Raw genomic sequence first — 14,744 nt, forward strand, 5'->3', positions numbered from 1 at the left:
TTGACCTGTGAGTAATTGTGAATGTAAAATGGAAGATTTCTTACTATGGTCATAACCAAAATCTCCCTCTAGGCAAGAGCTTGAAGGTATATCACCATCTTTGCTATATTCAACACAAAATACTCTTGCACTACTCTCTGGGGTTAATTAAGTAAAATGGAATGATTTATTTATAAGTATTGGACAGACATTTGACGATACAACTATATTTACAAAAGCGTTTGTGCACAAGAAAAAGTTATAGCTCCACAATGATTTTGGTGAAAAACCATTGACGTGCCTCAATTGACTGAATTACATTATGAAGATTATGAAAACAATACTTTTTTTAAACCACCATTGACTACATGTCCCCCAAGACAACCACACACCAAGCGAAGAGAGTCATAATTTTAAAACAAGAAGGTATCATTGTTCAAGATGTAATCAGATTAAACATACTAAGAATAGATGTAGGAATTACAATCTAATAATAAATATAAGGATTGAAATGAGATGAAAATCATATGCATATTAATTGATTTGAAATTAAAATGCATCTGATTTTATTTATTTAGTGTGTTTTGCTGTTGAATGACTTTTACAAGTTGTCTAATCTATGCTTTCAATCTTTTTGATCATCCATGCCTGCCATTTGAAATATTTGTAATCACTTGTGAGGCTACTGTATTGTGTGGATGAATCACCAACTAATACAATAACTCAAACCTCATTTTACTCAACTGTTTCTACACAATTAGAGCAACTCAATTAATGAAGGTATGGTATGACCACCTCATTTTTCTTGCGCAATATTGTTGCAATGTCTAAGGAAAATGATGATATACATGCCACAATCAGCTCTATGTAAAAAAATTCCAAGATAAAATCTATCAATAATTTATTACTTTACAACTATTATTCTCGTAATTTCAACTATGATTATAACAATTCATCATTCATGTTACATTTTTCAACATTAGCACATTTTTCATTGTAAAATAGAAAAAATCAATATTTATATTACATCTTTCTTTTTTTCACTCACTTTTTTTCAACACTATATTTGTCAGAAATCATTTCTTACATATATATATATATATAATTTAGATAATCATCAATAAGATCTCTCTTTTTTCTTAACTATAGAAAAAAAAACAGTGTAAACTAGCATTTATAAAGACATAAAAATTCCCTTTGATGCACGAGAAAGGAGAAAATGTAAAAGATAGAGAAGACGAAAAATATAAAAGTCTAAATTTTTCATGCACGAGAAGGGAGAGGATGTAAAAAAAATGATGCATATAATTACTTATTACCAAAAAAGAGAAAAAGTGATGATCCAAATGACAATTCATTCTATTAAAGACTAAGATTTTTTGTGTACGAAAGCATGAGAGCATATTTTTCACGCTCAAAATGAATAAATAACACAAACATAAACTGTTATCTTTTAATGTTAAGTAAAGAATAATTCTGTAAAATTAAATATCTTTTTTTTATTTTAATTTAAGACCATAATCCTTAATTAAATTTTAATATTTTATGATCTTTAATTAAAATTAACATTCTTAAAAATCTTTAATTATCATTTTTCCTTTTTTTTTTCCTCGAGGACGTCGCTTGATGTGTTTCAATCCAACTATTAAATTCAGAACACCGGATTCTGTTAATGTATAATCCTGGACCAGGGAATAAAGGCTTAAAGAATAATGTTCAGAATAAATACCATAACATACTCCTACAACACAATGAAATGAAATAAACGCTTAAAACCAAAAACATGCCAATCCCTCATCGGCAACGATTTCATTCTCGTCACGTCACGTCACTAGTCTTCCTTTGCCAAGTGGATAAGATCAGATCAGAGACTGGTTCCCACAGCATTCTAAAAAGTAAATACTACAAGACAGGATTCTCGCCTCAACTCATAACAGAAGTAGAGGCATTAAAAACATACAAAGGTTGAGATATTTGCAGAAAGCCATACAAACATTGCAGAGATCCAAACACAATGGATTCATCTAAGCAACAAATGGTCGGGAATCTATCTTCCAAACAAGGACTTGATCCACCAAAAGCCTTTGTCTTGAGGGGAGCCTCCTTCTGGAGGAGGATCATTCTGTGGTGTCTTGTGCAGTTTGCTCACATCATATCCCACTTCCTTGGCTTTCTCAACTAGTTGGTTGTATATCTCTTCATCCATATGAGGTTTCCTGCATAATATCTACATCCCCAAACAGTGTTATAGTCTTCAAGCAATGACAGCGCATGAAACAGACTTAATCACAGTTAGCTCTCAAAAAATGATCAGGTTACCGACCATATTCTCTACTAAAGAATTGAGTTGTAAACATCGATTCAATCTTTAAATTGATTCAACAGTTGGAATATTTTCATGACGTGAAGGTCTGAATTTATACTGATGAGCATGGATCCCAAGGACCAAGCTTGTGAAGGATACTGATACTAGACTAGAGTTGCTCAAGCGTATGAGAAATGAAGCAGAATAAAAGATACAGAATGTGAAATCTCAGAATTTCCAACCCCACAAACAGAATCACATACCCATGATGCAGTGAACTTTAAAAGAAAATTGAAAGATCTAGAGCTGATAATTTTCTTACCCAAAGGTATCTCCTGCTAGGCTGGCCGATAAGAGCATACTGATAATCGTCATCGATGTACAGAACCCAGTAATCTCCGACCACTGGAATAATGGGCAGAAACGGAGGAACATAAAATTTGACCTTAAGCTTAGCTTCATCGCTCTTAGGATCAGCCTTAAAAGCAGTCCCTTCTATGTACCCTCTCTTCCCATCACTCCAGGTCTCGTTCAGCACGTGCACAGTACCATCATTGTTCAGAGTGTAGGTGGCTCTGGTGTCCTGTCCATTCTTCGGCTGATTCCTCGACGGGAACGAAGCAATCTCGTACCAACGACCCATGTATCGCCCGAGGTCCAGACCCTCCACAACATTCATCTCTTTGTTCGCCATTGCTGGTGCTTCTCAGCTTCCTGTGTGTTGTCTTATATAACGGAGGTTCTTAACTTGTTAAGATTTTGCCGCTGGTTTTGAAAACATTTTGGGGCTATTTGATGTTGATGCGGAGGATGTTTTGGGGAGTCTGACGTGGAGGATTCTTTACCATACACGTAGGAGATGGCGATTTCTAGAAACTAGTTCGTGTTCTAGTAATTACCGCAGAATGGTGTCTAGTCAATTTCTGGACTACCCCAGCAAGAGAAAATGCTTGAAAATTTGGCTTGTGTTTCTCGATTCTTTTCGGGTTTATCATTATAGGATTCTTTCTATTTTTTTCCCCCAACTCTATCTTCTTTATAAATCTGAAATATTTAAATTACATTTATATTTTTTAAAAAATTGTTAAATTTAAATTATTAACTTTAATTTAACAATCCAGATTTACGGTATTCCTCCATTACTCTTCTCTATGAAAGAGTAAAGCCAGCTCCAACTTCTCAAGTAAATTTCATATAAATATTCTGCACAATTTTATTATTAAAATGAATTCAAGTGAGGCCTATTTTGAAAAATGGGGACCACGTTCGTTGCTTTGTGGGAAAGCAAGAGATTTTGGAGGACTTGCGGCTCAAGGCACACGTGAATGTAACTTCGAAGAAACTAACTGCTAGGCTATCCAATTGTATGATGCCACAAAAATGTTTTGGTTTTGAATAATTGTGAGGCTGCTTAATTAATTAATTTATGTATTGTTAGATAAATATAATTATTATGTTTTAGTTTCAAATTTTAATGGGGGGAAAAAAAGCAAAGGTACAATTTAATTATGATGGAAAAATAAAAAATTAAATGATAATTTAAACCCTAAAACTACAAACCTCTATAAATTTAGGAGCAGTTTAAATTTCAAGCTTGTTTTTTATATAGACCCTAAATAATCATACTTGTAATAATTTGGACTTGTTGGAATATTGTAAAAAAATGTTATAAGTAATTAGAGTTAATTATTAAGTTTGTTGGTGATCCTTAAAATTATATATAAAAGAACACTATATTACTAAGTTAAGTAAGGGCTGTATCCCACCTCTAAAGAAGTTAACAAATGTTTTTTTTTTTCTCAGAGTGTTTTTAAAATTTATGATTTCTTCTTCAAATTAGAGCTATATTGTTCATCATGTTGTTTAATCATCAATTCACCGTTCTTCTTTTGTTCAAGTTCTACATTTGTTAATAGGACTACCCTTATATTTAAATAAACGTGGGTTAAATTGATACACGTGACGGTTTTTATTTTTTAACCAGATTAATTCGATGCTCCTCACACAAACCAAACATGGCCTTCTCTCTCAACAACACTTTCTCCCTCCACTTTCTTCCTTCTCAAACCCCACCCACTTGCCGCCGCCGTCTTCTCCAGCGCATCACTACCCCATATTTAGAGATGTAGAGATTACTGAACAGAAGAAAAGATTTAGAGATGCGAAGGTTCCAAAGATTATAGGGTGAAAACATAAAGGGGCTGTCAGCGGTGCGCAGGAGTATTGAGTAATAGCATTCCTGTAACTCAACACGTTAAGAAGTGGCATGAAAAGCTGAAATTCAACGACGACGACAAAGAGATATATTATTACTACATGATGTGGAGGAGGAGAGATAAAGAGATGAACGGGGAAGCCACGTAGCAGGAGCTGAGGTTCTATATCCAATTCCTATGATCATGTCAATGTTATTAATCTGCCTTCCTTTTCCTTTAACCCCAAAAAGCAACCCCAAACCACACCACACAGCCCAACTACTCCATCTTCCCCATTTCTCTGCAGCTCATCCCTCTGTTTGACTGGCCGAAGCTGAAGATCACACCCGACAAAACCCCACATGTCCCGAACTCTTGAGCAGCGACGACTGGGAAGGTCTGCTTTACCATCTCGACCTCATCCTCCACTCCGGCGACCTCATTCAGGCCACCGCACTCACAGCGCGCTCAAGCGGGGTTCATGACAGCTTCGGACGGGAAGAGAGAGAGACAGAGAGAAGGGGGAGAGAGAGGATAAAATTGACTTAATAACTGCCACGTCAGACACGGACATTTGTTTTAAGTTAATGATAGGTCTGATTGCTGCAAGTGTAATTATTTACAATTTAAAATGTATTAAAAAAAGTTTAGAATTTAAATCCCAGCTTATAATTTAAAATCTAAATTACCATTTCGCTCAAAAATAAAAAATCCTTACGAATCTATTAGGAGATTTGAAAATTCTGAAGATGATGAAATTAAATTTTACATATTTTATTTTAATTATAATTATAATATCTTGTATTTATTATTATCTTTTAAATATTTTTGTTAACTTTTTAAGATTTCATCAATTATTGTTATCTTTATGTTTAATTTAAATATTTCTAAAATATTTATATATTTATGTTTAGAGTTAGGTCAAACCATCAAAAATCTATGAATAAAATCTAAACTCATTTGATCTGTATGGCCTTTGGTGAATTGAATAAAATTGAATACTGAGTTTCCTTTATCCTCCATTCTTCTCTTGTCTCTCATCCTTCCCATGTGCTTTTTTAAGCTTTTGTCTCTATCCGCTTTTCTCTTCCCCTTCCCTCGGCGCGGCATCAAATTCTTTACATTCAATTGACATTTAATTAATAATTAATAAAAAATTATATACTTAATATATTTATTTTTAATTAAAATATTAAATCAAGATATATGAATATTTTATAAATTATTTATTTTATAATAAATTATTGATATTAATTTTTTGATAAAAATGATTGATATTAATTTTATTATCACATTAATCTTGCCTTAATTAATATTATGCGGTGGTTTTAATGTGTGTCATTGGTGGGCCCTAAGGTCAGGGCTTCATCCTTCATTGCATTTGACAAATTCTATAACCTAAACCAGGGGAAAAAAAATTTTTTGTTGTCGTCAATTATTTTAAGAAATGTGTAGATAAGTGTAATTTCTTGAATTAAAAATATACTCAAGATAATTTTAAAAATAAAAAGAACAAAACAGAGTGTAAAAGCTAGACTTGTAATAATTAAACTAATTTAAAGATAAATTTATTTTTATTTAACTATATATACATGTTAAAATTATCAAAATACTTTTACATTAATTAGTTTAAAAATAAATTGTGTTTTAAAACTTATTTCAACACTAAAATGATCATTCAAACAAATATAAAAAATCAAAATGATAAAAAATAAATTTTAGAAACCAAATTAATAATTAAAATAAATTTAAGGGAGTAAAAAATTTGTCAATCATTGGAACCCAAGGAATGCATGGTTTTTCATAATAGAAGACAGGCAAGTTGTCATTTCGCTGGAGACAATCTAGACTTCACTTGCCCAAGTGGATTTAGATGAAGATAAGATCACAGACTTGTTCCCACAGCTTTCTAAAAAGTAAATACTACAAAGACAGGATTCTCATCTCAACTCATAACAGAAGTAGAGGCACCAAAAACATACAAAAGTTGACATATTTACAGAAAGCCATACAAACATTAGAGAGATCTAAACACAATGGATTCATCTGAGCAACAAAATGGTCGGGAATCTATCTTCCAAACAAGGATTTGATCCACCAAACGCCTTTGTCTTGAGGGAATTCTCCTTCAGGAGGAGGATCACTCTGTGGTGTCTTGTGCAGTTTGCTCACATCATATCCCTCGTCCGTTGCTCTCTGAACTAGCTGGTTGTATATCTCTTCATCCATACGAGTCCTCCTGCATAATATCTACATCCACAAACACTATCTTAATCTTTAAGCTATGACACCACATGAACCAGCTAGATCTCCACAGATTGAATTATTGAATTAATGACAAAATTAGGTTATTGGTCAATTTCTCTCAAGAATGACTTGAAATGTTTAACAGATAAACATACACATGAATCCCAAGAACCAAGCTTGTGAAGGATACTGAATTACTCACACTAGACTAGAGTTGCTTAAGCGCATGAGAAATGAGGCAGGAAATATGATACAGATAGAGAAAGTGAAATCTCAGAATTTCCAACCCCACAAACAGAATCACATACCCATGATGCAGAGAACCTGAAAAGAAAATATTAACATCTAAAGCTGATAAATTTTCTTACCCAAAGGTATTTCCTTCTAGGCTCGCCGATCAGAGCATACTGATAATCCTCATCGAGGAACAGAACCCAGTAATCTCCGACCACTGGAATAATGGGCAGAAACGGAGGAACATAAAATTTGACCTTGAGCTTAGCTTCATCGCTATCAGGATTAGCCTTATACGCAGTCCCTTCTATACTGCTTCTCTTTCCATCACTCCAAGTCTCGTTCAGGACGTGCACAGTACTATCTTTGTTCAGAGTATAGGTGGCTCTGGTGTTCTCTCCATTCCTGGGCTGAAAAAACGACGGGAACGAAGCAATCTCGTACCAACGACCCATGTAACGCTCGAGGTCCACACCCTTCACAACCTCCATCTCTTTTTTCGCCATTGGTGGTGCTCCTCAGCTTCCTGGGTGCTTTCTGATATAATTGGGAGTTTGGGACTCCCAACTTCGTACTTCTTCGGATTGTTCTGTGTCGCTGGTTCTGATAAGGTTTTTGGGCTTTTTAAGGTTGATGTTGCGGAGGATGTTTCGGCGCGTGTGACGTGGAGAGTTTTGTACCACGCACGTGGGAGATGGCAGTATCTACCAACGTCATTAAATTCGCAAGTTTAAATAAATTTATAATAAAAATATAAACTTGTATTATAAATTTAAATTATAAATTTATAAAAATTTATCTTTATTAACAAATTATCTTAAAAATATGATTATAATTTAATTTAAATATAAATAATTAAAATTAAACTCATCTACATTAATAAATTGTCATATACAAGACATAAAATTTTAAAGTAGAAAAATTTATTTTTGATATTTTTTTATTTTTTATTAATATTATTTTTTACATTTTAAGCTTTTTTCTTTGAACCAGGTCTTATAACTTCATATTATATACTTAACTCGCTCAACTAAAAAAAAAATTGATGAGCTTAACAAGTTTAAACAAGCTTATATCTGGTCCGAATTTATAAATTAGTTGACACAATTTTATAAGTTAAAAACATAAAAATGGTTAACTCGAAGGTAAACTCGCAAGTTTAACCGAGTTTATATCTAGTTTAAGTTTATCAATGAGTTGACATAATTTTATAAATTAAAAATGTAAAAACGTTAAACTCGTAGAGTCAATTTAAAAATTTGACGACTATGATTTCCACAATTTAGTGCTTTGATCTAATAATTACATATTAGGCTCACTAGCAATTTTTGGACTACTGACTAACCCAAAAAGAGAAAATGCTCCTTAAATTTTGTTGCATGCTTCTCAATTCCTTTTTGAGCTTCTCAATTCCTTTTTGAGTTTCTCAACCATATTGCTTCCAAAGGAGAAGGCAAGGTTGTGTTTTTGGTAAATTGGTTTACAGTTGGATTAGATAAGGTTGTGGTTTGTTTAGTATTTTAAAAACTGAACTAGATAGTCCGCTTACCACCCCTTAACCAAAATGGCCTGGTTCAACCAGTTAAACTGGTTTGACCTGACCGATTTTGAGAGAACTAAAGTTAACCCAAAAACTATTATAGCTCAACTTGGGTCAAGGCTAAAAAAAAAATTAGACTAAGTCTCTCAAATTCATGTTTTTTTTTCTAATTTCTAGTTCTCTTCTATCTTCTCTTATCTCATCTTTAATTTCTTCTTCACAGCCCAGGTTCAATCTTTGACTTCTCCTCTAACTCTAGCAATCCAGCCTTTGGTATCAAAATTAAAAGCTTATGAGTCGTGATATAATGGCGTGCCTCTAACTCTAACATTTTGCTTCGAGATCACAAGCTTGAGCTAACATATCTCTGCCTCCAACTTTAGCAATCTAAGCATCTAGCCTTTGGCATCAAGATCTCGAGTACTATTAAAAAATAAATATTTTTGATATATTTGTGTATATAAATATTATTTTATTTAATTTTTATGTCATTGGTTCAACATCCATTTCGGGTTTCAAAACATTGGGTTTGTTATTTTTACTATTAATATTATTTTTGTGGATACTACTAACATTAATTTTTAAGAATGGATATCAAGTAAATGGGATTATTTTTCAAGTAAATTTCACATAGATATTTTATATAATTTTATTAGGTTAAAGTCCAATTTGACCCATGTATTCATTTTTTAAGAGCACTAGACACCTTAAACTCTTAAGTGAGACAATTCCCTCCCCTGAGCTATTTTTTAGAGGAGCAAAATTGACTCTGTTAGTGTGTCATTAGTTCCTCTATTTTTGTGGCATCCCTCCTTGATCTGTGAATGAGGGTGAGGACCAATCATCCTCCACGTGCCCCCACACTTATCAAATCATTTTACACATCAACACACATTTCTCTCATCCTCAACCCCTCTCTCATTCTTCATCTTTGATGTCATTAGAGAAAATTATATGCTCCTCATGATAAGTCTCCCATCCTCACAGCCCTCCCATCCTGATGATAAGTCTATCTCAATGTCCTTCAACAACCTCTAAAGACCTATCTTCATATCCCATTTCCCCTCTCTCTCCCTACCCTTTTACACACTCACCCCCACCATCTCCTTCCACCGCCTATTCGTCAAAGGTCGTGTCACCTCCAAATGTCACCTTTAAAACCTAGTAAAACCCAAGCACTCACTCGATGACCTCCTCTTTGTCATCTCCATCTCCACATGTGAGTCTTGTGTCTTTACATTAATGATCCCCTAGTAGTGAGGTGGTTGTCAATCCACACATCTTGTTTTGGTTTGATTTTGAGATTTGGAAAAACAAATGTGAAAGGGAGGATCTTACGTGACTGTTAAGGATGGTCTAAGGTACCTGTAGCATTTTTTCAACTATGCGATACCTCTTACAGAGCTTCCCCGTCTTGTGGTGGCACTGGATGATAGTTTTTGATGGAGACACATTTCCTAAAAATAAATTAATTAATTAAAATCAATTAAACAATCTCACAATTATTCAAAACCAAAATATTTTTGTGGTTGATATAATTGGACAATCAAGCAGTTTCTTTGAAGTTACATTCACACATGTCTTGAGCTGCAAGCACTCAATGTTTATCCAAAAAGCTCTTGCTTTCTCACCAAGCAATAAGTATGGTCCCCTATTCTCAAAATAGACCTTACTTGAATTCATTTTAATAATAAAATTAAGGTTAAGATCTAATTTTATTTCTGTACTTATTTTTTAGGAGCGTTAAGCATTTAAAACTCTTAAGTGGGGCAATTTTTTCCTGATCCTGAACTATATTTTTAAAGATGTAAAATTTCCCTTATGTTACTTAGCCATGTATTCCTTCATTTTTTGGCTTATGTGTCATGGTGTGGGACCCAGGCAATTTGATGGGCAATAGTTAGACTCCCCTTTTAAATTATTATTAGAACTTCCCCACCTCATTTATTAATTATTTTACTTCACTTATTCATTTACTTACCAAATATTATTAATTGCCTTACTTTACTTGTTTACTTTACTAAAATGAAATCAAATGAAAATCTATCAATGAATAAGTGAAGTAAAGCAATTAACAATAGTCTGTACGTAAATGAATAATATACGGTATATAAATTAATAAGTTGTCTTAAATAATTTAAACATTTAAAATAAAATAAGTTAAGTAAGGTAATTAACAATATTGTATAAGTAAATAAATAAGTAAAATAAGATAATTGATAAGTGAAGAAGGAAAATTCTGATATTAATTTAAAAAATGGGTAATTTTTATTATTTCTCTCACAAATTTAACATAAAATCAATACCTTTGGACTATAATAAAAGTTTAAAAATTTAAGAATTTTAAATGCAAATAAATATAATCAAGGATCCTTTATTAAAATTCTTCCTTCTTAAACTCTCCTTTCTGTTCTGTCCTCCCTTTCCTTTTCCTGGCCGTAAAATTCTTTCGCGGTGGACATTTAATGATGTTGCATGTTGGTGGGCCTAGAGAACAAGGCTTCATCCATCATTGCGTTAGACACATTCCATAGCCTAAGCCAGAAAAAATAAAAAATAATAATATTTTTCTATCTCAGTTTATAAGAATTTTTTTATAAAATTATACATATTAATGAAATTTATTTAATACACTTTATAATTTTTAAAATATAAATTTAAAATATTTAAAATATTTTTCATTTAATATAACATTATTTGTTAAGCATTAAATAAAGAAAGAAAAAATAACAAGAACTGAATGGCACTATTAGAACATGTATGGTTAATAAAACTTTGCTTTTTAAAAATATTTTGAGACACTAAATCACCTTCAAAAGTACCTTACAAATTAGGAGGAAGGAAGTAATACATTATAGAGACAGAAAAATTTATAACTGTTTTCAAAAAATGTACAACATATGCATAGTTTTCCCTAGTGAAATAATAAATTACTATTTAGAAAAACATATTGATCATTTTTACAAAAATACATATATTATACTTAGAATATTTGAATTGTCAAAACTCTAGAATCTTACTACTTCTTATTTTGTTGATTAACAACTCAAATTGTATAATGTTGTGTTAAGTCTGCCATGATCATTCTTATTACTCAATAGTCCCACTAAATATTGAAACGAGTCAGCGGTCGCTAGGCCCTTAGATGTAATTTAAGTACTTTATCAATTGACTAAAAATGTCCCCGCTATAATTTAGTTCTCACCTCTCTCCAAAGTCTATCGACGGTTGAGAAGAAGAAAAAGTAGGGCGGACAAAGGCGATGACGCGGTCGGGATTGGAGCTTGCCAACGATGGTCCTTTGGTCAAATCACATGACATTTAAATTACAACCAAGGACTTTGAGACTGCATATTCATTTCACCATTTGGTAGGGCTTAGGGAATAAGAATGGATATGGGAGATTTAGGAGTGATTTTCCCAAACCTTTTCTCCCAATTTGTGGTTAAGTCGGGGGGGAAGATTCTTGTTTTTCTTAAACAAGGTCAAAGATTTAAACTTTGCGGATAAAAAATGAAATTCGAAGGAACTACTTTTAATTGAATCTAATAATTTTCAAATATACTAACTTGATAGTACTCCATTTTTTTAAATTATAAAATATTTTTAAATAAAATCTCATAAATCAATAAATTTCATTAAATATATTTAATAACCTTATCTTTTTAAAATAAAAATATAAAATTTTAAAAATTTCTATCATTTAATATATTGAAAAAGAGAAGGAATAAAAATTAATTATAAAAAAAATAATAATATTAAAATTAATGTATTTAATAAACTTTAATCTATTAAAATTTGTTATATTTGAGATAAAAAAATTTTTTAAAAATACCTTATAATTTAACATTGAATAAGTATTAAGTATTACCTTCAGAAATTTTCTGGCCAAAAGAATACTACCTCCAGGTGTTGACTTGAAGTATCAGGTCAACGGACTATTGCTCAGTCTCATCCAGCACGAGGAGAGGTCCTAATGGATCTTTAAAGGCGCAAACGAACCTTAATTGCTTCCTGCGACAAAATTAATGAAACAATCACAGTACTAAAACGTCATGCTAGCGACACAAAACCACCACTTATTTAATATTATAAGTTATTTTTAACTGAATTATATATTTTTTTATATTTATTTTTATTTGATAGAATATTTAATTAAAAAATTTATTAATTATACTCCTTAATTAATGATTTATTTGAAAAAAAAAAAACTTCAGCATTATACTTTAAAAAATTCAAAACACCTTATATTTTTGGATGTCTTAACTTAAAAAAATGTTTATATTTTTTAATTAAGGAGGGATAATAGATATCACTAGAACTTATCCACCAACCCTATTATTGCCTGGCCAAGCCAAAAGAAAATATAATGGAACGCAATGCAATCTTAAATATTTGAAAGAGAGAGATGGTAATTGAGCACGATGAATATTTATAAAGGGGACATATGAATGAGTATTACCATTATTTTGGTAATAATGATTAATAGTCATTATCATGGGACCACTTAAAAAGCCCACAACTCTGCTAACGATAATGCAATACTGATTACCACTGCACATGTGCAATTTTGTTTAAAGTCTTGGCACACGTGTTAAGAAATGTAATTAATATGATAAGAAATTATTTTTATCTTTTCAAATTTTCCCTTAATTGAATTTATAAATAATAAAAATAGAGAAACAACTGTACTTATAAATGATATGTTGAGATTATAAATAAGGATATAATATAATAATAGAAGGATCATCAATTAAAAATTGTATTGAACTTTTAAAAGGACTTGTAAAATAAAATTATTTTACTTGAAAATGTCTATATTTAAATAAAAATCTAAAATAATAAAAAAGAAGAGTTAGACCTGATGAGATGTCTAGTGAAATAGGGCCTAATTCATTTAGAATAGGCTTTCTGAATTTTGCAAGCACTAAGTCGTGAAAGGAATGTGAACTTCAAACTCAAAGTGACAAGTCAAGAGAACTATTATTTAAAAAATGAGATTGTTATTAGGACTTGCTCTGAAATTCGCAAGGACAAGGCTTGATAGAAACAAATTTTTGGCACGAAGCATCCAAACACCTAGTTTTTACAGACACAATAACCTGGATAAACATTATAAATAAAGCCTTAAAGAGGATAGAAAAACAGCAACAGAAATAACACAATTTAAAACACTTCATTATTTAATTATCTTTATATTACTTTGTACTTAAATTTAGTTATTGTTTGTAGTTATGTAGCTTTGTAACTTTTCACCATTAATCAAGCTCCTCCCTTCTTATTATGTATTGCATCTTTGCATACAAGCAAAAATAAGGTAAGAGAGCTCGGGAGTCTAGCGATATTGAGACTCTTCATTTTTTATATGCCTAAAAAATTTACCATCAACAAAACAAAAAATTTCTTCTGAAAATTCATATATTGAAAATGAAGGAAATATTTACTTGTCCTCGGGATAATTACACTTGATATTACTTAAATAAACAAAACGAAAATCTAGAGACTTGATTAGTAAAAGAAGTGGGTAGGGAATGAGGGGGAGCGTACGTGGCCGGATAATGCCAGTGCCAGCTGCAAGTACTGGAGGACGTTGACATAGCTCAAAATGCACAATTCTCTCGTAGTTTAAGTTCCAGATCTTCTTTTTTTTTCTTAGTTTAGACTTTAAACTTTTATCACTCGTTTGAATTTTAGTTAAATATAATTAATTATAAAAATTAATTAATATAATTAATTATGTTATAATTTGGATATTAATTTTTTTGAAATTGATTTTAACAGAAATAGAGATATATTTGGATGATTTAATCAGAATTAATTTTAGTGGGTAAGTTATCAAAAAGCATATTGTTTTAAAAATCAAAACATTGATACACTTTTCTATAATATTATTACATTTATTTAACTTTATTTGACAAGTAAAATAAAATATATTATTTAATTTATATACCTAATTAATTATATAAATGTAATTTTAAGTTAAAGTGTACTTTAGTCATTTAAATTTTATATATATTTTTATTTTGATCCATTATTTTATAAAGTGTTTTATGATCTTTCATTCTAATATTGTTAGTTTCATTATATTGTAATATTAATAATTTAATGTGTGTAAAAAATAAATAAATAAATATAAATTCAAATAAATTTAATAAAAGAAGATTATATAATTCTTAAATTTATTATGCTTAATTTATGTAAAGCAAATAGAATTTTTTTTCGTGGCAGTTAATTAGCAAACAAG

General features: G+C 31.1%; 2 protein-coding genes across 2 annotated transcripts; both read right to left on the reverse strand.

Annotated features, from left to right (window-relative positions):
• Positions 1-1,674: 1,674 nt before the first annotated feature.
• LOC129295366 (temperature-induced lipocalin-1-like) lies at positions 1,675-3,032 on the reverse strand. Its single transcript, XM_054933880.1, has 2 exons — positions 2,607-3,032; positions 1,675-2,206 (listed from the first exon to the last, which is right to left on the reverse strand). The coding sequence occupies exons 1-2, from the start codon at positions 2,976-2,978 to the stop codon at positions 2,027-2,029; spliced, it is 552 nt and encodes a 183-aa protein (XP_054789855.1). The 5' UTR covers positions 2,979-3,032; the 3' UTR covers positions 1,675-2,026.
• Positions 3,033-6,254: 3,222 nt separating this feature from the next.
• LOC129295369 (temperature-induced lipocalin-1-like) lies at positions 6,255-7,571 on the reverse strand. Its single transcript, XM_054933882.1, has 2 exons — positions 7,095-7,571; positions 6,255-6,729 (listed from the first exon to the last, which is right to left on the reverse strand). The coding sequence occupies exons 1-2, from the start codon at positions 7,464-7,466 to the stop codon at positions 6,550-6,552; spliced, it is 552 nt and encodes a 183-aa protein (XP_054789857.1). The 5' UTR covers positions 7,467-7,571; the 3' UTR covers positions 6,255-6,549.
• Positions 7,572-14,744: the final 7,173 nt, after the last annotated feature.

Source organism: Prosopis cineraria, unplaced genomic scaffold (assembly GCF_029017545.1).
Source record: "Prosopis cineraria cultivar Desert tree isolate PC_DT_omini unplaced genomic scaffold, ASM2901754v1 PC97, whole genome shotgun sequence".
Lineage (NCBI taxonomy): Eukaryota > Viridiplantae > Streptophyta > Magnoliopsida > Fabales > Fabaceae > Prosopis > Prosopis cineraria.

Coding starts and splice junctions, on each gene's coding strand:
- LOC129295366 (XM_054933880.1), bottom strand. CDS start 2,978: ATGGCGAACAAAGAGATGAATGTTGTGGAGGGTCTGGACCTCGGGCGA. Junction 2,207..2,606: donor CTAGCAGGAGATACCTTTGG/GTAAGAAAATTA, acceptor TTGGGGATGTAG/ATATTATGCAGGAAACCTCA.
- LOC129295369 (XM_054933882.1), bottom strand. CDS start 7,466: ATGGCGAAAAAAGAGATGGAGGTTGTGAAGGGTGTGGACCTCGAGCGT. Junction 6,730..7,094: donor CTAGAAGGAAATACCTTTGG/GTAAGAAAATTT, acceptor TTGTGGATGTAG/ATATTATGCAGGAGGACTCG.